The sequence below is a fragment of the Apteryx rowi genome, unplaced genomic scaffold (genome assembly GCF_003343035.1).
Source record: "Apteryx rowi isolate R43461 unplaced genomic scaffold, aptRow1 scaffold_13, whole genome shotgun sequence".
Classification (NCBI taxonomy): Eukaryota; Metazoa; Chordata; class Aves; order Apterygiformes; family Apterygidae; genus Apteryx; species Apteryx rowi.
The window spans coordinates 3,157,312-3,181,857 of NW_020447530.1; the positions used below are offsets into that span (position 1 = coordinate 3,157,312).

Here is a 24,546-nt window from a genome sequence, read left to right on the forward strand (position 1 = left end):
TGTGGTGCATACTGATAGAGCAAGTGGGGTTGTAGTCTGACTCTCAAGCTCCAGCTCCTCTTTCCTGCATCACCTTCCAGAGGGGTAAAAGTTAGGCAGCACAGTGCGTCCTAGGCTGCCTTGGCCTCAGTGGCTGCTTGGCCAGGCTAATTAACGGGTGCACCTGGAGCGGCACCTTTACCTCCTGGCTTTGGCCAACACAAAAACCAACCAACCACCCTGCCTCTCCGGAAGTGAGGCATTCTGCACTTCCGCCAGGAACTCCCTTGCACAGGCAAGAGGCAGCTTTATGAAGACACTGACCACGACAGGGTTTGCTGCAGCAAATTAAGGCATGCCTTCGCCCCAAAGCAGGGGGGAAGAGTGCTCAGCACCAAAATTCAAAGCATTAAAGAAAGAACAGCTTGAGATCAYGTCGCTGACCAAACGCCAGTAATTTACTTGCATGGTTTTATGCCTTTTGGGCCAAGTGAGCTGTTAGAGTCCATCTAAACCAAGAAGCAGGATCTGGTCCACATCTGCCTGCTAACATGGAGACTCAATTCAGTCAAATTGCCGGCGTCCAGGGAGGTTGGTCACCCTCGTCTGCAGGCAGCTGGACTCTGGCTGAGCAGGAGCGGTAGGTGGTGACAAGAAATACAATATCGACTCACTTCTTTTTCCTGTTCAGGAGATTCGGTGCAGACACTTTCACTTTACCGGGAATATTTCTTGACAAGTCAGTATCCTACAAAGCAAAAAAAGAGGAGAAACTGCACATAACAGAAAAGCAGGGAAGAACATCCTCCTCCTCCTCGCTCCATCCCTGCTCGCTGTTTCTGACTGTTGGCGTGAACAAACATGCTTCCTGCTCAGAGCGTTTCTGCTCGCTTCCCGCAAAGAAAACAAGGCTGACGTCAGGCTTCTGCTCTCGCTCCCTGTTTTATTAATTTAAGACCTGTTGGAGGTTTTCCRTGCAGCTTTCGCACACTAGCTCCATTAGGATGCTATCGGCGGCTCCGTCATTCACTGGGCACTACCTGTTCTCTTGGGGTCGTTAACCGTTAATTGTGTTTTCCTAGCAGCGGTCCACGAAAAGCCAGCATCAGGGCTGACGCAGTTCAACGCCGCTAATGAGCGAGGCAGCAGAGGCCAACAGCAGCCGTCGCAGAGAGCCGCCTGGGCTGCCTGGGGCGCTGGGAGCATTCAAATTAAATGAGAAATAAACAAACACTTGAGGACTCAAAGTCCTGACGGGCATCAACAGAAGCACAGTGCAGGAACCTAACGCCCAGCGACACTGGTTAGGTGAAATTTCTAATGCTCCATTCCAGCCTGAGCAATGCATCTTCCCTAGCTGCACTGAGAAATACAACACGGTACAGGGAAAAAAAAGCAACAGCACATTTGGGTTGGGACATATTTACCCCCAAAGTGGCACCAGTGAACTTCTTTCTGCTGCAGTTAAGTTTTTACAAGAGAAAGTAGAGAAACTAGTCACCTTCACACTGCGAAACAGGTCTTTTTCTCTTGCAGTAGTTTCTTTAGATTGCATAAAATTATGCAAGGCAATCTTTGCGGCTGTAAAAACACAGGAAAGAAAATTTAAACAGTATCTAAAAGCGTGCTAGCTTCAATAGGTAGCGCACTGAAAAGGATTCGAGCGTGTCAGCACCGTACCTTTTCCTTTCTTTTGGGTGCCTGGAGTGAGCTTGACTTTGTACCTTGCAAAGGAAAAGGTTTCTGTAACTAGTACGGCAGGTTCCCGTCTCACCGCGTAAACCCCGAAAACGCTGCGACTTACTTATAGTTTGTCATCGCCGTGTAGGGAGCGCAGATGGGCACGGCGAAGAGCAGGATATCCTCGGCGTGCGGCTGCCCCGTCAGCGAGTCCAGCAAGGCCTCTCCTTCCTAGGAGAGCAAAGGGACCTGATCCACCGGGGAAGCGGCGCAAGGTTCCCCCCCCACCRTAGAGCCGAGCTACAGAGCAGCCCGAATCCCACAGGTGCCCACGAGGTTACCGAAACGCACTTTGTTTAGCTTCCTCGCTTAATTACCGAGCCGTGACTCATTCCCGACCGGCAAACAAACATCTTTGATTACTGAAGTCACATCATTCGAAACAGGATGGATCTTAGTTGTAGCTGAACCAAAAGGGACCCCCAAATACAGCTGTATCTTCCCGGGGTGACCAAGGGCTTCCCCCTACAGCCAGCCATCAAACTCCTTGATTAAAGGAATTAAAGAAATCAACTCATTTTCAGCTTTGGGCTACACCTACGGCCTGCAATTATAAAAAATTCTGAAGCAATTTTGTAAGCAAATAAATTTCTAATCCAAAGAAAAACTTGCGCTGTATCATATTGTGTCATCCTCCTCCCGCCCAGGGTCAACACTGCCGAGGGATACAAAGACGAGGGACAAACTTCCGTTTAGCCAACCCCTAGCTGCTATATGGGATGCGTGTGATAAGCAGGGTATGGAAAAACAAAAAAAACAAGAAGTTTCATCTTTTCAAAACACAAGAAACCTGGTTGGACCAGCAGGAGGCAGGAAATGTGCCACGTAACAGCGAAGCCGGGCTCTTCCAGAGGGCTCAGCGCACGAACCTCTGTGCCGTCCCCGGCCTGCTGGAAGCCGGGCTCGTGCCCCACATCCTGCCATCGCCGCGCTGCCTGCAACAGCAGGGCTGCCGGCTTCGAGCTGGGATAAAGCCTTTTCCTCAGCACCTATCTGAGTTTCAAAGACAAGAGCATTTACCTCGACTCCCGGCTGATCCTGGTCTTGCTCCTCCTGCACACACAAACAACGGAGATTTTAGAGCCAAAATGAACACGCGACTGCTTTTGTCCCCCCAGAGCAGCCGAATTCTTTTAGCAGTGGTCCACAGAAAGCCACATCCTTACTGCGGAAACTTAACTCATTTTAAGGTAAAAGCAATTTGCTTGGCCCACGCCAAGCTGGGAGGAGAGAGATGGGCTGGGATTCAGAGACTGACTCATAACGATGGATCTAGAGAGCTCTCAGCTGCATTTCAGCTGCACTGACCGGGAGTCGTGGAGTTAACCAGACCCCAGCGGCTCGGCAAGGCTCGAAGCCCCTCAGAGCTTGTTCTGCCACGCCGGGAGCGCAGCACGCTCACACGTCGCTCCAGGGGTTGCTGGCACTTCTTGAACCCCATGGGCTCCCAGCGTCCTGGCATTAGGCGCATCGCTCTCCCCAGTGCCCCAAAACAGCAAGAGCTGCTCGGCCTCCCCGGCAAAACAGCACTACGCAGCTCCAGGAGAGCCAGAGGGGAGGGACAGACGCACGGACACAAGAGGCGAGGCAAGCGGCGCGCTAACCTTCTCGTCCTGCTGCTCTTCCAAGGCTGGGTCCTGCAACTCGTGCAGCAGGACTCCTGCTGGCGGCGTCTCCTTGCCCCCTCCAGCACCCCGATGCGCAGCCTTGGGTTTCTGCTGGGGCTTCTTTGCTGGCTCTTCTTTTGTCTTCCCCTTTTTCCCTTTTTTCCCTTTCTCCTCCTTGTTCGACCCTGCAGACTGCAGTGACACAGAGGTGGTTAGAGCCAGCGACCCAGACGACCGCAGCCCAGGGGGAGGCAGAACTCCTCTCGCTCACCCCCAGCAGCTTCATGATGAGCTCCCGGTCCTCTTCATCCTGGTCCTTGTACTTCTCCTTCATCTTCTTCATTTTACTCTGCGGAGAAAACGCGCCACCGGCTTTAGAAACAGTGACTTTTGGAGAGATTGGCACTCACAGACAACAACCTAAATGCTGTTCCCACGTGCACGCTGCTGCTTCCAGGTCTCCTGAGCCTCTTTCAAAGCAGCTCACCGTAACCAAGGAATTATTTTTTGGCCAGAGAAGCACCGTGGGCTCGACGCTAACAGACCAGTACCCACCATCCTGAAACCACCAAGAGCATATCTGACCTGAATCTGACACTACCAGGCAGCTGTGAATGTCCAACAGAAAGCTGGAATTACCGCCTGCAGGGGAGAACAYGGGAACAGCTCAGCCCAAGGGGAAGCTTGACCCCCGCCTACCTTCTGGCCCCGCTTGACGGGCTGCGGGGCCGGCACACCCTTGTTGGCGTTGGGCGCAGGGGGACGCTGCGTCTCCGTCTCTTTCTGCTTCTCCTCGGGCGGCTCCAAGTTCTCCGTGTCATTTTGCTGCTTCTTTTTCTTCATTTCTCTAGGGAAAGCAAACGATCGCTCGACACGACCCCTCCGGCTGTGGGCTACCGCTCTCCTGCCAGCACTAACCCCCTGCTTCCCAGCCGCAGAGCTGCGGAGGAACCCGAGGCAAGTACGCGGGAAATCGCTCCTCTTCAGCAAAACCTCTCAAACCCAGAAGTCAGACATGGTTGAGCCCRCGAGGGCCAAGACGACGTCTGTCCATAACCTGCGCTCCCAAAGGACGAGCGCGGCTGCGTTCCCAGCGTGAGGATGCCTCACCGAGCCCTCGTTCCTCTTCTCGGGAAACGCTGGCTCACAGCTCCTGCTCTCCCACCGCGTAACGATGGACATAGTCAGCCAGACCAGAGCCCTCTCCATGAGCCTGGAAAGGGCATCTCACAGCCAGGCTGCCTCCTTTCCAGAGACACAGCTACGCTAAGCCAAAACGCTTCCCTGCTACTCGGGCTCTCGGCTTTAACCGCCGCGGCTGGACACACTAACGAGGACAACCAGGCCCCCATCCAAGTGCCCCTCCACTGCCCAACAGCTTCAAAGCCTCCCAGCCCCGGGGCTGCCRGATCGCAGCTCCCGGCAGAGCAGCACCGTGCTGGCGGAGGCAGAGAGGCCGCTCGCGGACCAGCCCACCAGTCCCATAAGGCTGCGCTCTGCCTTGCACGGCAAAGCCACTGTCCATAAGCKCCTGGATCTAGAGGCATCTCTGAGCCTCCATCCCTGAACAGYGACATCGTCAGCACAGCCGTGTCAACAGGGCGCCCATCAACCGGTTCCAACCTTGGGGGAGGTGGATTTGGGGACTTCCCGATGACAACGAGCAGGCCAACCCCCACACCCTGCTGCCCAGTCCCACTCACACCCCCACTGCAGCGCCGTGGCCAGGGAAACGTCTCTGCTGCCTCAGCAGGCCTCTTCCAGGGGCAGGAAGGTGCAGGGAAGGCAGMCTGTCACCACAGCCAAAGCCTGGGAATGTCCACCCCGTCCCCGGTTCAGGGCATCATCTCACAGGCCCAAGCTCACGGAGAAGCAACCATGGGCAGGACCCAGCTTGGAAACGCAGGATGGACAATCCAGGCGCTCCTCTGGGCTGGTCAGGACTTCRTGAGGCCTCCTCAGCTCGCTCAGTCGCCCTGCAGCTCGGGGCCCCCCACCTGCCCTCGCCCAGCAGTCCTGCCTGCGGAGAGCATGGGGCAGCACCACGGAGCTGGTGCTTTCGGGCAAGCGCTGCCTCCACCGAGGAGCCGGCAGGGACCAGACTGGGAGATACCAGACATGCTCCAACCCCATGTCCTGAACAGGGAACGAGGAGGAGGCATTTGCCTCTCCCCAAACAAACAGATGCTCTCACCTTCTCTCCTTGGCAGAGAGATGCCTTCGCCCCTGGGACTTGCCGTCACTCTAAAAAGTGAAACACGGTTAAAGCGCACCATGTCCAGCAGCAGTTCACACTGCTCTTTGCCAAACATCTGAGCTGGGACCTTACCAAGTTGGGTCCTTCCTCTTTGGGGACAATTTTCTGCAGGGATCTGTGGGGAGATGGAAATGGAGCTTGTCACTGGATGAAGAGCWGCTCAGCCCTGCACGCACCACCGCAGCCCAGACATCAGCCACTTGGTTACACGGCTTTCGGCTTTCTAGTTCTTCTTCGAAAGTCCCGGCTTTGGTGAAGGGAAAAGGGCAGCAATACTGGGAATAAGTTTACAAAGCAGCTCCTCAGATCTCCGCCAGCTTGTCTTACGTACGCACACAAACACACRCCACAAACACCGCCGGGATACAGTACGTGCTCAAGAAACAGCCTGACGTTCAACTTCCCAAGCACGCAGCCCTAATCGTCTGTGGTGTTCCCTGCAAGAGGTGCCCATTTCCACCTGCTCAATCCCTTCTCCAACATCCTCTAAGTAGTGCCACTGTCACGGACAGCAGGGATGTCACGATCAGATGCAGAGCAGTAACTCAGCACCCGCTTAGCGGAGCGGAAGCAACCCCAGGGCTCTGTTTCTGGGGTCAGGGCAGCTCTGGACAGGAGAAGGGGGCAGGCGTCTCCGGAGGAGCAAAAGCAGCGCTAGGGACACCTAGGCCAAAACGGGGAATTACAAAGAGCAGCCAAAGAGCCAGCTACCACTGACCAGGGAGAGGACAGCTCTGTGCATGCGTGCGAGTGTGTATTTCAGGAGGGAGGTCCAAAGCAAGTAGTGAAGCGGCAGGGAACGGGTACGGAGTGCGGCAGTGCTGCCCCAGCGCAGGGTTGTAGCCCTGTGCTCGGGCATCCTGCAGGACCGAGCATCAAAGGAATCGAGGGCAACTCATCACCACCCTTGCTTTGGAAGGTCAAGGCGGCATTTTAACAGCATGGAGATCCTCAGAAGGGCCCGCACTGCCGAGAAACGCAGCTGCTCCTTCACTCACCTTTGCGACTGAAGGTGCGACAGGTCGATTGTCGTATCTGGGTAATTTATCTCTTCCTCCTTCACTTCGCTCTTCGACTCTGGATCTTCCACTTCATCTTCAGATTCTCCATTGTCCTCTTCCGAGACAGTCTCTGGCACAGGAGGTGCATTTACCGTGCCCTGGTCAGGGTCAGCAACACCCTCATCGCGATTACTCTCAGACGCGGCTTCCGCATCCTCTGGTGCCTCCTGACACTCTGCTTTTTCCTCTTCGCTGCTGCTGTCTCCTCCTTCTGGGGCACCCAGGTGAGGAAAACACAGTTCACATGAGAAACACCAGACTGACCCATTACAGAGCGCGAGGAACCGAATGTTCAAACCAGGACGGGCCCATTTGCCAGCAGCGCGCACAGTGCTCCAGTCACACCCTCCATCATACCTAAGAGCTCCACTTCTTCGGACACCAGTTCGCTGGCGCTGCTGGAGACCGTTTCCAGATCCTCATCCTGCACTTTGATCTTCCTTTCTTCTCGGTGTCTCCAAACACAGCTTTCATCCACCTAACAACAAAGGTCCCTTTACATTAGGCTGATACCAATTCCAGTGATGTTTATTAGTCTCTTCAGAGAATATCAAGTCAGCATTTTATTCTCTCTCTTTGAACACTTTTTATATTCCTAGGGGAAGGAAACTAAACCGGCACATTTAAACTTAGTCTGGCAACCTCAAAAGTAAAGCTAATGGGGAGACGCGTATAGCTGCATAGCCAGCAGTCTCCCCCTAAATATACACATGCTTCAAACAGAACTCATAAAAATCTAGCAGAGGCCACAATATCCCAGTGGGAAAAGTAGTAATTGGGAATATACYRGTAAGCAAAACCTAGAAAGTAARCCKCCTACAGCTCGAGCCAMATTAGAAGAAACAGCAAGAGCTGCACAGAGAAAGCAGTACCTTAAACAAGAAGCTAAACCCCATCATCAGATATGAAGGAGGAAGAAAGTTCTTCTTCCCTGAAAAACAAAGGCAGATTCCCATAAGGAGATTTAACGGCTATGTTAGACAACGTAYTTTCAAAATTCATTTTTATGAGAGGCTTTAGGTTACCAAAAATTATACTGGGGCTTGTTCTAGCTCTTGAACGACAGCAAAACTTGAGAAACAGGAAAGCAGTTTAGCTAACCATCTTCTGCCCAGTGCCTCTGCTCAGCTAGCAGATGCTGATGCAGCTGTCTGACGTTTGGCCTAAACCACTCAGAATTTTGATTTTGAGGAGAAGAGCAGTATCTGCCACCTGCCACAGTGACAGAGGGACCCCTCCGGTGGGTGCCACTGCAGGACAGCACAGCATTTCCAGACAAAACGCTTAATGTCAAAACCCCACCGTTTCCTCAAGTCTCACCTCGAATCATGAAGCTTCCAGTGGTGAGGTATTCTCCTGTAGGTGCAGTTTTAGAAACCTGGGAACAGCAGGATATACTGTAAGGAGCATCTTTCACCGAAGACCAGCACCACTTAATAACAGCACTAGCAAAAGGAGCATTCAAGCAAGCTGCATTTGTAGCTTATGGAAGCAGCTTTGCAGGATTCAGTATCGGAGGGGTTCCTCCTGTCTTTGTACGATGTTTTCCTAACGGATGTTTCCATTCAGTCACACACTATGGGGCTATGTTTTGGAAGTCCTGAATGAGGAACTGGGTTATTCAGGAAGCTGGAACAACTGAAGGCATTGCAACCTTTAGTTTAATGTTATCTTTTCATCCTTACGCTTGAATTGCTCAGAAGCATAGCAAGACTGTAGTTAAGACACAAGCTAGAACCCTGACTGAAAAAATTAAAACTTGTTTTTATTAGAAGAGAGGAAGGTTGTTTTTTTTTCTTTTCTATAAGAAGCCAAGCTTGCAACATTCCCTCAGCCATGCGCTTGTCATGTCAGAGGTCACCCCTCCACCCCTGCCCTTAAGTCAGTGCAGCAGAGCCAAGGAGAGCCCACAAGGAATGGTATCTGAAACCAGAAGTTTCGTCCACATCCTTCAGTTCCCATATAGAGAGATTTTATCTGCAGTCCCGCTTTTGTTCCTTCAGATGTCCTCTTTGCACGCACGAGCGTCCTTACCTGGTGGTGGAAGACCCACCAAGCACTGGTGACAACACGGGCGTCCCAGGCAGCGCTGTAACATAGCGCCATCGTGCCCGCCTCCGTCAGGGTCCGCGGAGGGATCGGCTCACCTGCAACAGCAACATCGAACAGATTAGCGAACACGACGCACGCGCAACAGAACACGACTCTCCAACTTCTACACACTCCCGAACCCGGCGTCTGGACTTTTCAGGGCCCCTGGGCAGAGACAAGGTGGCCTGGCTGAGTTTGAGCTCCACATGAGGTACCTGTTGGGTTCTTGATCACGCAGCTCGTGGCTCCGTGGAGATCAGCATGCACATATATGTCCCCTGGAAGAAAAGTGACACTTTTGGTAACTACCTAGATCACTTGGGGAAGGTTCCCAATGCCCAAGGGAAACGGCTATCTTGGCTGCAGAGGATCAGATGGGAAGGGGATCTGGAAGCCTTTTAGTCTAAACCTGTTGCCCCAGGCAGGATCAGCACATTTGCTCCCTACAGGTGTCTGTCCAACCCACTCTTACCCAAGCGTTGAAGGTCCACACCAAACTATCCCAGTGCTCCACTGACAACAAACACAATTCCTAGGACTTACCATCACCAAAGTCCCCTTGACCCTAAGACCACCTTAAGAACAAACTAGACATTCCCTGTCACGTTCTCCTCATACATTTGCAAAACTAGAAAGTAAGAGAGAGACTGATACACTCCACTTAATCAGACTTGCCTGATTTCAGGTATCGCTTGACAATCAATTCATTCTGCTGTTGATCTCTTCCAGCGATAATGAGGTAATTCTCAGAACTAACGAACCACAGGAACTTCTCAAACCTGCCAAATTGCATCAATGCATTGTGTGAAAAACACCCGGGACTAAGAGTACATTACAGAGGCATTTTTTGTACCAAACTGAGAATACCCATCTTATATCTATTACTTGTAAAAGATCCTGCATCCAGTTTCATATCTATTCCTATGTCTACAGCATGAAAACAAGGCATGGTACAAATGTAACATCATTGTCAATGACATTTTGAGATGACATAACAAGCACTGTCACCACAAAGCCCAGCTGCCTATTTATTTTCATTTTAATAATCTAGTTATTAGACTATAAAAAGCTTTATATTTTAATCTACCATTACTACTTCACAGATATGAAGCCACCAGAGAGTAATAGTGAAGTTCCTTATTTTTATTGAGCACATCTTCCTAGCTCTGTTGAAGACAAAAAGCTCAGCTAAACTGCAAGTCCATGTCCACAGTCAGGCAAAGTGACCCCCAGAGCAGGACCATGAACCTATGCAGAGTCCCACTGAAAGGAACTTTCCCAGGCAAAGGCACTATTAAAATCAGACCAGCAACTTAAAGGAACAACTGGAAGGAGACTCTGTATGACGTGTAATGCTAAGAAAATGTAATTAGCCAGTTATAATAATAATTAGCCACTTCTAACCTAGCGAGAAGTCAACCTGACACAGTCCTTTTGAATTTGCACACATTCACAACACTTTAGATAATGACAGTGAAATTGTACTTGCCAATAGACCTTTCTTGCTTTCTGAATGGTGGTAACTGTCTGAACTTCCTTCAGTGTCTGCTTTGTCTTCTTCTCAGCTGATTTAAATGCCTAATTAGAGAAAAAGCATGATCCCAGGTCCCCAACACAGGAATCATACAGGTGCTAACCAAACAGCAGGAAAGTTAGTAGGAAACTTCTCTTTTTTCAGACTGCAGGCTCTACAAACTGCTATGCACAAGCCTATAATCTTTTCATGCACATATAAAACAGTAATTCTAAAATATTCATAAATCTTCACTGTGTATAGCAGGCCCCGGAGAAAAGTAATGGAAATCCTTATGATCAGATAGCCGATAACTTTCCACTCCTGGCTCCGTAAGTTCTGGTCTGCCAGTATCTCCACCGAGCACCCTGTCTAAGTGTTCACAGGGCTACCGATGGAAACCAGGTAACGCAGTGGGCATCTGCAGTCCTCTACTCCGTGATCTTGACAGCCCAGGAAAGAAACAACCCTGGTTGGTTGATTTTACCTTTTGTGTCTCATCAGGGCTACCTAAAACTAAGTYTCAGTTTTCCACTTATCAGTGACAGGGGCTTTGCTTTTAAATATCTTTTAAGAACAAATATGAAGAAATACCTTCTCTGCAGCTTCTACTGTCTTCTGTGTTTTCTTAGCCGCATGTCTTTTGTGATCATAATACCTGTGAAACAAAAGTCTGTTTACATCTGAAATCCCAGCATGTTCACTCATTTTTAGAATGTGCTTCTTCTCATGGTCCTTGACATTTGTAGTAAACATTCAGTTTTGAAAAAGTAATGTTTAGCTCAGCTCTTTGGCTTAGTCTTCACTTGAGAAAAGCAGCCAAATGAAGTAACTTCCCTTCTCAGACACACAGAGCACTCTGTTTGGATTACTGTGTGGCAAAAAGCCATTTTGTTTCATGCGTCTCTGTGCAGAATTGTACTCGAAATTAAATTAATCCGATAGCAAGAGACAACCGGCTATGTAATAGTGAGATACTGTTTTGGGACYAGGAAAATACATATCCTAGAGCTAAGGACAAGCTACCTATTTCAATTTCTAACTTTTAATTTCAAAAAAGATACACACAGGGCCCTATCTATCATGTTATCACTGTCAACTGCAAGCACATAGAAACTTCTACGATCAAAACACACATTCAYCATAAACCTTACTTTTTGGCATTGGCATATGCAGACAAGCTGAGATCAACATCAACTAACAATGGCTTGTTTTTCTGCGGTTTCTTCAACTGTTTGTTCTTATTCTTTTTCTTTTTTCCTTTTGTTTCTTCTGTTTCTTCTTTTTCTAAATCAGCATCCTCCTCCTCCTCTTCCTCTTCAGATAAGATGTATGGGTTCCTAAAAAAACATGACATCATACTGATTAAGGTAAGAGAACTGGTTATTTTTTAACCTTAGCACAATGCATTTGTACTTCTATTCTCTCATGAAGATTGGAAATGGCCAAAAAATTCCTAATACCATTTTCATTGTGCAGCTGCAGGAAGGCCCCAGGTTGCCTTATACGCAAGCAGGTTTCTGTCTTAGAGTCAGCCAATGTTTGAAGGAAAAAGAAAACAAAAAMCAAAAGATAAAAGAGCTGGAATTTTCCCATCCAAGGAGGTGGCATTTCCCAAGGCAATTTTTTTCTTGTAAAGGTGACTGGAGGATTTAAAAGAGATATACATCTCTGCTATCAAACAAAAGGAAAAAATTAGGCTTAAAACAAAGAACAGTTCTGAAGATCTATTTTCATAAAGTAAGAGAAGAACAAAGACAAATACAAGACATTCTGTGCCTGATCATCATGTGAAATGAAGGCAGGTACATCGTCATGCTGATTTGGTGAACAGGGCAGCATTGCAGCAGTTTAAAATCTCATAAAAATCTCTCTTCTGCTGTTTTCAAAGTGTGCTGAACACAGATCAGCTGGAATTGTATTTCCTCCTCACCAGCGCATTAAATCCTGCTCAACGCAGCTCTGCTGAATCTGTGTAGCAAAAGGTGGTGGAGCAGCATAAAATAATGTTTTTCATAAAGGGAAATACATCTCTGCAGTCCTCTGCACTAAGGGTGCATGATTCAACACTTGGTGGACTAACTAAGCTGCGTGACCAGCAAAGTGATCGTTATTCACTATAAAAACAGAGAAGAGAGACTGATGTAACACACAATTGCCARCACAGAACTGACTCCTGAAAGCAAGTTTATTCTGGAATACACTAGCATGGCTGAAAATAATGCAGCTAAACATTCATAAGTTCACTTTCCCATATCRGAACTTTCATACCAGAAGTTTTTGCTATAAAATAKAAATTCTCACTTTTATATCTTTAGCATCCTGATACATTGTCAGCTCAGGTTACATAGGATCTCTCTCACCTTTGGTGAAAGATTATGGGTATGCAATATTTGACAAAGTCATACTGAAATACATTCCCACCTGGCTTGCGACACTGCATGCCTTTTATTATTTCATGGAKGTTTTTAAGACATTCCAGGTACTGTCTCACTGCCATCTCTCTCATCAGGACTCCTACAGGAAGCAGCATTAAAACTTGCAGCTCACACCAGCTGCATGTTCTTTTTATGTTAATATAAGGAAAACTGAGTAGCTTAAATACCAGTGCAGAAACTAAAAAGACGACCGTCTCCTGCTCAGCTCGCTGCATGCAGTCAGTCCCACCCGCACTTGGTATGGGTGATCTGCAGTGTACTCACCTCAGCAGCATCGTGATATGATTTGTCTGAAGCTTTAATTCTTTGATTGCGCTTGCAACAGGGTCCCCCTGCGCTTGAGCTTCTTTTACAATTGCTCCGATCTCTGTCCAGTCTATCTGGTTGGCTAACGCGCTGCGAACCACCTGGATGGCTCGGTCAACTATCTCTAAGTTCATTTCTACGAGTTCTCCTTTTATCTTATCAATTTCCTTAAGGAAAGAAAAAAAGTTTATCACCATTCAAGCTAAACGCAAACTCAGCAGTATTTAAAAAAATAAAAGTGCTAATTAATATTGAGACGAAATCCAAGAATGGCATTAAAGTCATCACACAGGGCAATAACCAACTTGACTCCCGCAAGCAGAGCTCTGCAAGCAGCTCTTGGCAAGGGAGGTGCAAAGTTTCTGTAAGGGAGCAGAGCCCAGCTGGCCAGGCCCAGGCGCCCTGAGGGGCTGCAAGGTGCTCGGGGGCAGGAGAAGGCCTCGCTTTGGGATCCAGCGCTGACCACAGCAATCGGGATCAGCAGGTGCAGTTCTTCAAGAAATATTACATATCTTCTCAGTCAAAAATCCCAGTCTCACCTGAGCTTGCTGAAGAGCTTCTAGTCTGTGCTCATGATCCTTACGGACATTCTCAAGTTTCTTCAATGCTTGTTTTTCCTTTCAGAAACAAGTAAGATGGAAAAAAACATAAAACCAGCATCTTATCACCTATTCACTGTAAAGACACTCAGCACAGTATTCCAGCTAAGAAAAACACAACAGCATAAGGGATGCAGAGAAGTTTCCAAAGAACTGCTCTTAATGTTATCATTTGTATTCCAAGCAGAACTAACCATTGCACCATATAGCTTGAAACCTGCTCTTTGACCACCRCTGATTCAGCATTTCCATAGCAAAAATAAGTACATGACTCCTCCTCCACCCCAAACTATGTGAACCAAATGCCATGAAGAAGCATCTGAAGCTCTGAGAGAGCCACCACAGCTGCTCTGCTCCTGGATGAGAGCATACCTGTTGCAACGCTTTCAGATCAATCTTCTGTCCCTCTAACTTGGAGTAGAACTCATCTGCTGCCTGCAAGAGAGAGTCAGATTTAAGGATCTCCAAGCTGCATTAACCTGTACCAACAACAACAGAAGACAGATGAAGTCCTCCTCATGAGAGGTGCAAAAGCACTAATATAGGAGACATGCTAAAACAAGGTTCAGTAACATCCTTTGTTTTACCTTGTCACGAGGCTAGTTCAGCAAGACACTCTAAACTGGGGGCTAGGGACATGAGTAAATAACTGGCTGAACTGGGATCCTCATGCTGCATTAACAAATCACAGCGGCAGAAGGAACCTGCTGTTTCACAGTGTGCTCTTCAGATTAAACTACTGCAGTTAAAACCCTGTCCGCCCCGAATCCCTGCTGCACCAATTGCTCAGTTCAGAAAAAAATAGAAAGCACGCCTAAGAACTACTCCTGGTGCAGTGCTCCAGCTGTCAGACRCTGTGCTTAAAACAAACGAAGAGGAAGGTTTTAAGGTGCTTAGACTATTGATGCTGTGAAGGAGATGACAGAAATCCAGACAAGGACCAGGGCAGGAAAGTGGAATGGGAACTCTGGAAATCAAGGTCAGGAACAACATGCAGTTAATGATTTCAGATAACGTTAGTAAGCCAAGGGCCAGGGAGGACAACACTCAAGAAAATACTAAATCAGTTGCTTGAACCTTTCATAGTCACAGAAAAAGTATAAACGTGCTGACTGTTYGCCTTCAGCAATAACTCAGCTTCTGTACTCTCCAATAACAAGTATGTTTGACCAGGACTGATTAACAGCCAACTTCCGTGCAGGCTCAGTACACACCTACAGTCAGTGCCACATGCCGTATCTCAGCTACAGGATCTAACAGTTAATAAAGATGACACTGGTCGGCAATAGCCTCCAGGTCCTACTCTGCTCGGCCTTTTCTGCACAAAACACTTATCCATCAAATTAACTACTCCTTCCAAGGTTTAAGTTTTCATTAATAACTTCAGCACTGCATTTTAATTACGCTCTTTAGCATCAGTCTATTAAAGCACTTAAGTACAGTATCAGCAAAAGCACTGTACCTTATTGAATGAGTCAAATTCCAAGTAGGGACATTTTGAATGTTGAGAAAACAAGAAAGGATGAAATTCCTCATATCTGTAAAATACACATTTGATATTATCACCTGAAAACTAATTTAAGTTACACAGTCTAGTAGAAAAGGGAGCAAATACTTCAAATATTTACGTGTAGATATCTTCTGCTGGTTTATCTGGTTCCAGGCTTGGCTTCTTCTCCCTTTTCTGGATAATATAACCCTAAAATAATACATAAATATGTCATCAACATTTGCCTTTGAAAAGGATCCCCCATCCCCTTAGCTTGGCCAGGCAGGAGGCTTTAGGTGCTAACCTACTGATCAGCATGAGACAGTAATTCATTCCAGAGTGGAGACCGTGGAGCGCTAGCAAACGTGATTGACTGAAGTCCTGACCACTTGCTCATCTCTACTCCAATGTATTCCAGAAAAAACGGTGAACTTCTCTTGCAAACCTCAGAACCACCCTACGGCTTACCACACAAACGCATGTTTTACACGCAAAACAGCGCTACCTGCTATCGGAGCACAAGGCAGTTCTGACAGGAACTCCATAATCTGCTTGGAAGTTATTTAATTGCTGCAAGGAATGCAAGGAAGCAATTTTTATTCCCCACCACGACCTGGAGCCCAAGCACACAGAACAAAATCTGAAGGTGGTTAACAACAGCAGCAGGCGTATGCCGAGCAGTACCTGCCTGCCACATTAATTCTGCAGCTCCCGCGTAACTGATAACCAGGCCGCTCAGCTGAGACCCACCTTTCCACTGAAGCTGTCAGTTAGCGTCATGTATTCTTCTGCTTTCTCTAAAGCACTAAGCACTTTTTCAATATTTTCTAAAGAGAGAGGAAGGAGAGGAGGAAGATTTTAAAACACCTAGAACAAAAAGATATTTTTATATAAACAGAGCAAAACAGCAAATCGACAAAAATCCCCAGGCACCTGCGCGTCCAATTACGCACACGGAGCAAGCTGCCCAACCTAACCATGTCAACAGGAAGCTCGAGTTAGCACGCGGCCTTGGGAAATATTCTAAAAGTAGGATTCAAATACGTCTCAGAAATAAAATCCCGTACATCCTTTACCACTGGTGCTTCACTACAAGAATTACTGTTCACTTTGAACAGGAGCCTCATTACGCACATTTCCATTTGCGGAATTTTTAATATAAAAAAATATATATATAAAGACATAATTATTCAAATTCTATTAAAAAAAACAAACAAACATACAAATGCTAGCACCTTATAAAAATAAAACTATGGAGGCAAAGCATAAAACAGGAGCTCTGAGAAGTTATTTGTTTGTTACAAAGTCAATTTATTACAGCACCACAGTGTAGGAGGAAGATGTAAAAAGTCCTTTCAATTTATGGAAAATATAAAAGCACCCAAGAAAAATAAGATTATGAAAAAAAAAAAAAATCCATTCTGACTTTACTACCCCAATCCATAATTTCCAAATAAACGTAAAGCTGCTGCTTTATCAAATCCCCACCATGTCTGTCATAGCTAATGGCAGACTTTGATGCTAACTCTTCTGTGCAGGATTCTTGTAAAAATATCCCGCTCCACAGCCAGAGTTCATCTGATGTTTAATATAATACCTCATTACAAAAACATTTAGACCATAAGGGAAGTCTGATATTGTAATTCTAATATATGCATACTTCAAGAGGTTTAACGAGAACAAGGTTGATCTCCAACCTAAAAACATTATAGGATGCAACCATATGGTCCGAACTATAGGTCTGAGGATTACTTATCTCTTTGGAAAAAAATACCACCTAGACACAAAAACCGTTAAGCTTGAAGTACAGCCTTTAAAATATTACCTGCTACATACCTTTCTTTTCCATATGTTCATCTATTTTGACATAACCAGAAAATCCAGCTTCTATAAGGCAATGCTCAATGAGGGTGGCTCCATAAGCTATAAAAAAACCCAACAAAAACACAGGAGAATCAGCTTTCAAAAACATTCACAGTGAATTCCGTATTCGCATAAAAATCACAAGTAGTGTTTCAACAAACTAAGGCCATGAACCTACAGTCAATGCCTAGAGAGGCTGGGGAAAGTGAAGGAGCTGTGGTCCCCGAACGCAGCAAAGCCCAGGCTGCTGGAAACGCAGGCGACCAGCACTCCCACGGCGGAGCTCTCGGAAACGCTCACCGGCCAGACAGAGCGGCCGGGTCGCAGCACGTGGCTGAGAAAATGGCATCTTACAAACCTAATGATGCTTAAGTTCACCTGGAACTGGGAAAGGTCTGGAACAGAATGAGGATGTACAGGAGGGATGGGCTTCATCTGGGCCAAAATGGAATGAAAAACTTTAAAAAGTGGTAGGAAAGTTTCTGAATTTAGGAAACCCAACAAGGGTGGAAAAGCATCTAGTTTGGGATAAGATAATACAAAGGGTGAAGTCATAAAAACTCTGTATCTTCAAGCAAAGAACTGGGGAAGAGCTGGAAACCCAAATGTGAAACAGGAGGGACAGCGGAAACGAGTGCAGCCCCTTTCAAACAGGATGAAGAGAAGTAGCAGACAAAAACACAGAAATCCCACCTCCTACAAAGATTAAACACGAAGTTTGAGAAACAAGATGGGGCAATGGAAAACCAAGTTTAGCTGGTAACAAGCAAGGCAGAAGCATGGTGGAAGGAAGACGATCACTAGGACAATGCAGCATCAAACTCAGAATGAGGGAGGTGACCCATAAAAGGGATCTTAGAGTCCAGCCAAACTAACAAATTAACCACCTGAACAAACACCACAGTCCCAAGAAAATTAAAATCAAGGCCTACACCAGGGACGTGCAGTATTAGGGCTACAGAATCAACCACCTGAGCAGGGCTGCTGGTCACCCTAATGTGCAGAAGAACAGCCAAGAGATTGTGAAGGTCAAGGAACAACTAAATCAGATTTCAAGCATCCCAGTCCAGCTGGATAGATGTCACACCAGGATACAGGGCTGAGACTAAAATTTTAGACATTATTAATGACTGTTTTACGAGGCAGCTAGTCAGAGAGCTCAGAGGAGGAAAAGCTTCTCTGATTCACTCACAGGATCTGATTCAAATATTAAAGAGCTACACTGTGACAGAGACCATAATGTTCTTGGATTCAACAGCCATTCTAGCACAACAAAAAACCCAAGAAATCTACTTCAGGCACGCTCAGTTTAAAAGGAAGGACTACATAAAGCAAGGAAGCTTCTTAGAAGGAAATTAAGACAATCAATAAAGCGCAAAGTCTGCAGACAGCCTGCAGGCTGTTTAAAGATGCTATTTTGGAGGTTCAAAACAAACGCATACCACTTATCAAACTGTTTCAGAAAAATCCAAAGAAGCATGACTGAACAGCAGGATGAGAGACACTGTTAAAAGCAAAAAGGCATCCTGCGAAGAACTGAAGTTGTGTCCATTGCAGAAAACGGGAGACCAAACTCTGGCCTGTGGGAATGTAAAACACAGTAAGGCAGGCCAAAATTAAGCTTGAGAAAACCTGGAAAAAAAAAACAACATTGAGATTAATAATAAAGTCTCTTCCAGACATACCATAAGCAGGAAGCCAGCTAGTATCAGTAGGTTCAAGAAATGACCTAGGTACGAAAGAAACACTTAGATATGACGAGGTCAGAGCAGGAAAACTAATGTCTTGGATTTAGTTCACAGCGCAGGCGCACAGGGAAGCTCTGGCTGGAACGTTTCTCTACGGGCAGTATGTCAGAAGATCTGCCTCAAATCCAGTTGTCAGGAGAGGAGGTGATGGATCCACCAGACAAAATGAGCAGCAGCAAATCCTGAGGACCATGGGGTACTCAGCTAGGTGTTTAAAAGAACTCAAGGGTGGAGAGACCAAACTATTAGCTGTAGCTTGCAATGTCTCACTTGGTAGGAGAGGCAAAAGGAGGTTAATGCATTGGCAATTAAAAAAGGGGTGGGACCCTTTCCCCTAGGACTGGGAAAGTACCAACTTCTTTTAGCCTAAAGACTAAAACTAGCAGAGACTTGGATAAATACACGCAGGAGAAGAGCCAACACAGTTTTGTCTTTTGCCTCAGAAATCCACAAGAGAGTCCAAAAGCACAAAGACAAGGGAGGTTGAACAGATAAGGTCTGTTTGGATTTCCAGAAAGCATTTGACAAAGCTCACCCCAAAGCGCTTACAGGAGACAAGCAGCCACGGGATAACACCATAGCCTGTGCCTGGATAACGAAGTGGTTGAAAGACAGGGAACAGGGAGAGAGCGTAAGCTGTCAGCGCACGCCCCAGAGGCAGCGGGGGTGAACCGAGCCTACGCTTTTCAACTGACCTGGGAAGGGGGAACAAAGAGCGAGGGGCAAAGCCTACCGATGAAACGGAGTTTGTCCCAGCAACAGCCAGCCAACTGTGAAATACCGGAGGAGACCACAGCAACAGGGAGCAACTAGATAAAGAACCGACACATAAACTCACTGTAAGTCCACATAAAATGATGCACATGAGGAAAGACTATCCCAGTTCTGCACACACAATAATAGGGCCCAACTGACTATTAATTACTATTTGGGAATAAGACCTAAAAAGTACAGAGAAGGGCAACACGGATGATCAAAAACTTGGAACAGCTTCTTGCACAAGGAAAGACTACGTAAGCTAAACAGTAGACTAGTCAGCCTAGAAATGACTAAGATTTATAAAATGAGTGGCACAGAGTAGGTAAATAGACAGCAACTGTTCACCATCTCTTCAAAGCCAAGTACTGGAGCACCAAATAAAAATGGTGAGACCAGTTTCAAAGCAAACAAAAGAAGGTGGCTTTTCTTGTGCTGTTTAAGCAAGCTGTGGAACCCCTTGCCACATGACATTTTGGATGCCGGAAGTTCATATGGGTTCAAGAAGAGAAAAATCCAACCCAAGCTATGAAACAGAAAGATGTCTGCTTTTACTAGAGAAGTCTCTAAAACATAAGATTGCTGGGACTGAGAGATTGTTCTGGGAAAACATCAGTGCATTTGTTAAGGGTGCAGGCAAATCACTGGGCTGCTGACTAGGCCCTGGTCTGAGGTGACGCTAACTTGATAGGATGTGAGGAACTACAGCACACAACAGGAGAAAGTGCTGGACGTGACAGCAGTGCGAGACGTGACAGAAGTTACAGATAGCACCATGAGGAATGGAGGGTTTCACAGGTGGTTAAGGGACCCTTGAGTGATGTGAGAAATGGCCAAACTTCACAGTAACTCAAGGGAAGAACTGTGGACCTTCTGGAGAGTAGAATCTCACTAAGCCAACAGTGTCTTGGCAATCACATCAGTAATACTGACAGGTAACAGTATCAGGAATACCAAATTTGGGTACTGATACAGCAAAACTGAGACCAACGGGGAAAAGTAATCAGCAGCGGGTTGTATATTTAAGAAGAGAGCAGGGTGGAGAAAGGGAGGGACAAGGGCAGTGAAAAGGAGAATTGAGAAAGGGGGAAAGGGATATGAGGGTCTGCAAATCACGTAACTGGGGCTGTTTGGGGCTACCTACCAGGCAGCTCCGCACCTGATCAACACAGCCGAATCTGGACAATAAACCAAATTTACTGTTCTGACCACATCGCACAAGTCAAACCTGTTTCTTTGGCCAAGAACACCAGGGGCACAGTGTGCTTTGCCTGGCTAACGGGGAACACCCTGATGCACAGGCAGGGCATCCCGGCATTACCGCGTTGTTACCCGTCCCGTGACCGACAGCACTGGCATCCTCCAGCCGCTTCCTAACAATATCCTTGCCCTGACTGTACACTCTTACACCTCCCGCTCAGCACCGCCGAAGACAAGACCCTGGGCAAAACGCATCGAGTCGGAGCTCCAGCAGAGCTATTCTCAGGTCCTCATCACTGTCCGATCACAGCAAGGCCCACGTCTCTGTGCAGTTGGCTTTGAATTAAAAAGATCTTATCTGTTTTCAAAGACTTGGGGTTTTTTGTTGCTTTGTTTTTCAAACATACATAAAGCCACTGTCACGAACAACCTCAAAAAAAAAGACTGCTCGAAGTTGTCCAACTTTTCAGTATTGTCTAAAGATAACACACAGTGTCCGTTTCATTTTGTAATGAACCGTGATTACTTACGAAGATGGGGGTTAAGAACCCTCTTCAGCTGTTCCCCTTTGGGTGCACTTGATATTATTTCAGTTAACCTAGGAAAGATAATGGAGAGTTGCCATTCCAAAAAATGATGAACAATGCGTTTCATGGACTGTCTTTTATCGATTAGAGGCAACAATACATTTTCAGCTTTATAAAAAGGAGCGCAAAATGGCCTGTAATATATGAAAAGACGATAGAAAGACATACCGCTATTCGCAGTTCAAAGTAATTTGGATTTCTTCCTGTACGTACACCATCTAGTTACCTTTCCAAGGTTGGCAGAGGTGCAGGTGCTTTTGCAATGTCAACCGGGTATCGTTCCCGAACTGCGAATCTGACATCATCCGCCTCATCGGTGCGAAACCTCAGAATGTTTAAAATGACGTATTCGTAGTCTGTCAGGACAATGTTACCCTGCAAGCACACCGCGGCTGACCGTTAGTGAAGGCCACGCTCAAGCACGCTCTTACGGAGAACGCGCTGGGGGCTTTCCACTCACCCTGTCATACAGCTCGATGATTAGGTGATAAGCAGCTTCATCGCTTCCAAACTGGAAGTCCACGATTCTGTCTATACCCAACTGTTTTACGCTGACAAGTCTTCTTGTCTTTAAATGCTTACGGCACTGCCAACAGAGAGAACGTCTGTGAGACCACGCAAACAGACCTGCTTGTGATATTTTACACTGAAACGCATTTGCTTTTTTCCACCATGATCCCTCCCGTGACATTCTGACCACTCCTTACTTACTATAGACAAATACCAGAAAAGGTTAAAAATGCTGATCTTAGTACTACAGCGACGAGACAGCTTTTAACAAAATAATAATACTTTGATATTTATAGGAAATATGATTGATCCAGATTCTTGACGTTAAGCTATTTTTGCCATTAAAAGCTGCTATTTGTTTAGCTGACTTACTCAAAGCAAGGTCACCTATGCCATCTCAACCAGCAAGCAACTAGTTAAAAATCAAAGGTTTCATCTTACAGAGGGAACCAGGATTACTGCTGCATCAATACATGATTTGGAAAGCTACCTTAACAATTTTTGCTGAGCCATTTTAACGAGGCTCCATCCAAAGGGGCTAGCCCAAGCGGATGCGTATGATTCAGCACTCAGGCTGCATCCAAGCGGATCTGCCTGCAGAAATGCGTCCTAACAGTTTACACCAAGATCTGAAATGTTGAAGTCCAGCACACTGAACAGAAGGACCCCGTTTAACACAGGGTGCTGCGCCTGCACAGTGCCTGCAAATCTGGACAACGCAACTGCAATAATAAGACTTCACTGGAGTAAAATTCTAGAAGGTGTGGGTGGCCCAGGAAATGTGCAGAAGACTAGTACTCGTCTTCAGAAAATTACGTTTCCATCGTTTCTGGCACTAAACATCAGTGATGTGACCCCAGGTCCACATCTGCTCTTTCTTTGTCTTTGTTCACCCACTTGACCGTGACCTGCCAGGCAAATCCTTCCACTATTTTCTTGTGACTCCAAGGACAGAACATTAATGCTGCTTTCTGATACTCAGATGCCTTTTCAGAAAGAAAACATATGCTAGTTTACCTTCATGGCAAAGCCAGACGGCATCATGTTTTTTGGCCACTCGAACTCCGTTGTGTGAATCCGTATACCAGATTCGAGCAGCAGCGTGGCCTTGCAGTCTGGTCTGTTAACAAGAGAAAGACTCACCACTTGGCCCGCGAGCAGCCATCCCTCGCTACACACCAGTTTGCACCAGAATGAGACCAAAGGACCACAACCAGCTGCACGCCGTCTACAAAAACACTGTTGCCTAGAACAGTAAAGCCTATCAAATACTGCTGCAGCCAGGCTGACAGCAAAAGGACAGTCATGTTTTAAGTTAACAGGACAGAGTGTTTACAGGAAACTTGGCCAAGCAAAGCACTTCCCAGGCAACGGAGTAAAACATCCTCTAACACAACGGGAGCCAAGCAGACAACCACGGGGTCCTTCCCAGAAAACACTGGAACGGACAGTTCAGTGACTAACACGACAGAACCTACCTACCATTTGGCCCAGACACCAGTATCGCTTATGTAAGTGTTGCTCTACGTTCTTCCAACTCCTCTGCTCCCTCCCCACAAAAAGAAATAATGATAATTGTGTATGTTCATTACAACACGTTCGGCCTTTTGTATATTTTCCACAGTATTTTGCTCTTTCACAACAGCTGTACCATATGCTATCTCCCAAGAACTTCCAGAGTAAAAATGATCACACTTTATCAAAGAATAATTATTTTCTATGAAAACCAGTGAGAGAAGGCAGACACCTGTCAGCACAGAATTATATATATACAAAGAATCTAATGTTCATATGTAAAGTAATAGGGTAAGTAAATTGAAAATTCTTACTTTTGAAGGCGGATAAGATATGTCTTATTATCCACATCATAAACATTGTTTACTCTCATTCCCAGTAAGCTGTCAAAAAGAAAATACATACTTTGGAGAACAGGATACACAAATCGCACAAGTGTCAGAAAAAAATCCCGGGGATAATTAAAATACCCACAAGTGCGAGTGATGATAAATTACCAAGCTGAAGAGGCAGCAAAGGGAGATTAATGGAAGGAGCTGGAAGCCGAGCAACCCAAAGACAGAAAAACTGCTGTTAACAGGTGAAGTGCAACAAAACTAAACCCCCTAGAAGCGAGAACAGCCACTGCTGACACCCCAGCTGCCCCGGGGCACCGGAAGGGTGTCAGGGCTCCACGGTGAAGGGGGCGCGGGGCACCAGGGCTTCCCGGCTGGACGGGACAGGCCGCGGGGCCTTCGCCACGGGGACGGGGACGGGCACCACCACCGGGCCGGGCCGTGCCGGGCCGGGCCCCGCTGCGGTGGGGGCGCTCCCGAGCGGCCCGGGGGCGCTCCCGGGCGGGCTACCTCTGCCGGAGCTCGGCCAGCAGCGCGCGGATGTCGACGGTGCTGNGGGGCGGGTGTGAGGGACTCGGGGAGCTGGGGGGACATGGGGACACGGAGGGGGGGCGGTGTGAGGGGATGGGGCAGTTTGGGGGGCGGCGGGTGTAGTGTGCCGTGGGGCAGGCGCAGCGTGGCCAAGGAGGCCGTGTGGGGTGTGAGTGCTGCGTGACGCATCACGGTCTTTAAAAGCGTCGCCCTGAGCGCTGTGTGACCGCGCATCAGGGCAAATGGCACCGTAGCGTAGCTCCAGCACCCAGCTCCCGTGCCGGGCGTGCCGAGCTGCCGAATCCAGCACGGGGCCCTCACACCCCATGGGAGTCGAGTATTTACCTGGGGAAAACGAGAGTGCGTAGACAACCCGGGGGACCACCACCTACTAGAGCTCATCGGGTGCACGTATGTCATT

At 47.2% G+C, this 24,546-nt stretch overlaps 1 protein-coding gene across 3 annotated transcripts; it reads right to left on the reverse strand.

The window, feature by feature from the left end:
• Positions 1 to 410: 410 nt before the first annotated feature.
• NEMF (nuclear export mediator factor) lies at positions 411 to 24,149 on the reverse strand. 3 transcript variants are annotated; one of them, XM_026056154.1, is made up of 33 exons: positions 24,105 to 24,149; positions 23,574 to 23,642; positions 22,762 to 22,864; positions 21,695 to 21,820; positions 21,461 to 21,609; positions 21,178 to 21,245; positions 16,917 to 17,003; positions 15,831 to 15,907; positions 15,220 to 15,290; positions 15,054 to 15,129; positions 13,964 to 14,026; positions 13,532 to 13,609; positions 12,951 to 13,159; positions 11,403 to 11,588; positions 10,843 to 10,906; positions 10,225 to 10,313; positions 9,411 to 9,514; positions 8,951 to 9,013; positions 8,679 to 8,791; positions 7,965 to 8,022; positions 7,517 to 7,575; positions 7,002 to 7,122; positions 6,582 to 6,855; positions 5,656 to 5,698; positions 5,521 to 5,570; positions 4,026 to 4,173; positions 3,598 to 3,675; positions 3,324 to 3,518; positions 2,740 to 2,772; positions 1,784 to 1,890; positions 1,660 to 1,703; positions 1,481 to 1,560; positions 411 to 727 (listed from the first exon to the last, which is right to left on the reverse strand). In XM_026056154.1, exons 2-33 carry the CDS (start codon positions 23,630 to 23,632, stop codon positions 650 to 652), a joined length of 3,153 nt encoding a protein of 1,050 aa, XP_025911939.1. In that variant the 5' UTR covers positions 23,633 to 23,642; positions 24,105 to 24,149; the 3' UTR covers positions 411 to 649. The 3 variants fall into 3 exon arrangements, with proteins under 3 accessions (XP_025911939.1, XP_025911938.1, XP_025911940.1); XM_026056153.1 differs by having other exon boundaries at positions 1,407 to 1,560; XM_026056155.1 differs by lacking the exons at positions 21,178 to 21,245; positions 21,461 to 21,609; positions 21,695 to 21,820; ... (1 more) ...; positions 23,574 to 23,642; positions 24,105 to 24,149 and adding an exon at positions 18,386 to 18,472 and having other exon boundaries at positions 1,407 to 1,560.
• Between the last annotated feature and the right edge of the window lie 397 nt (positions 24,150 to 24,546).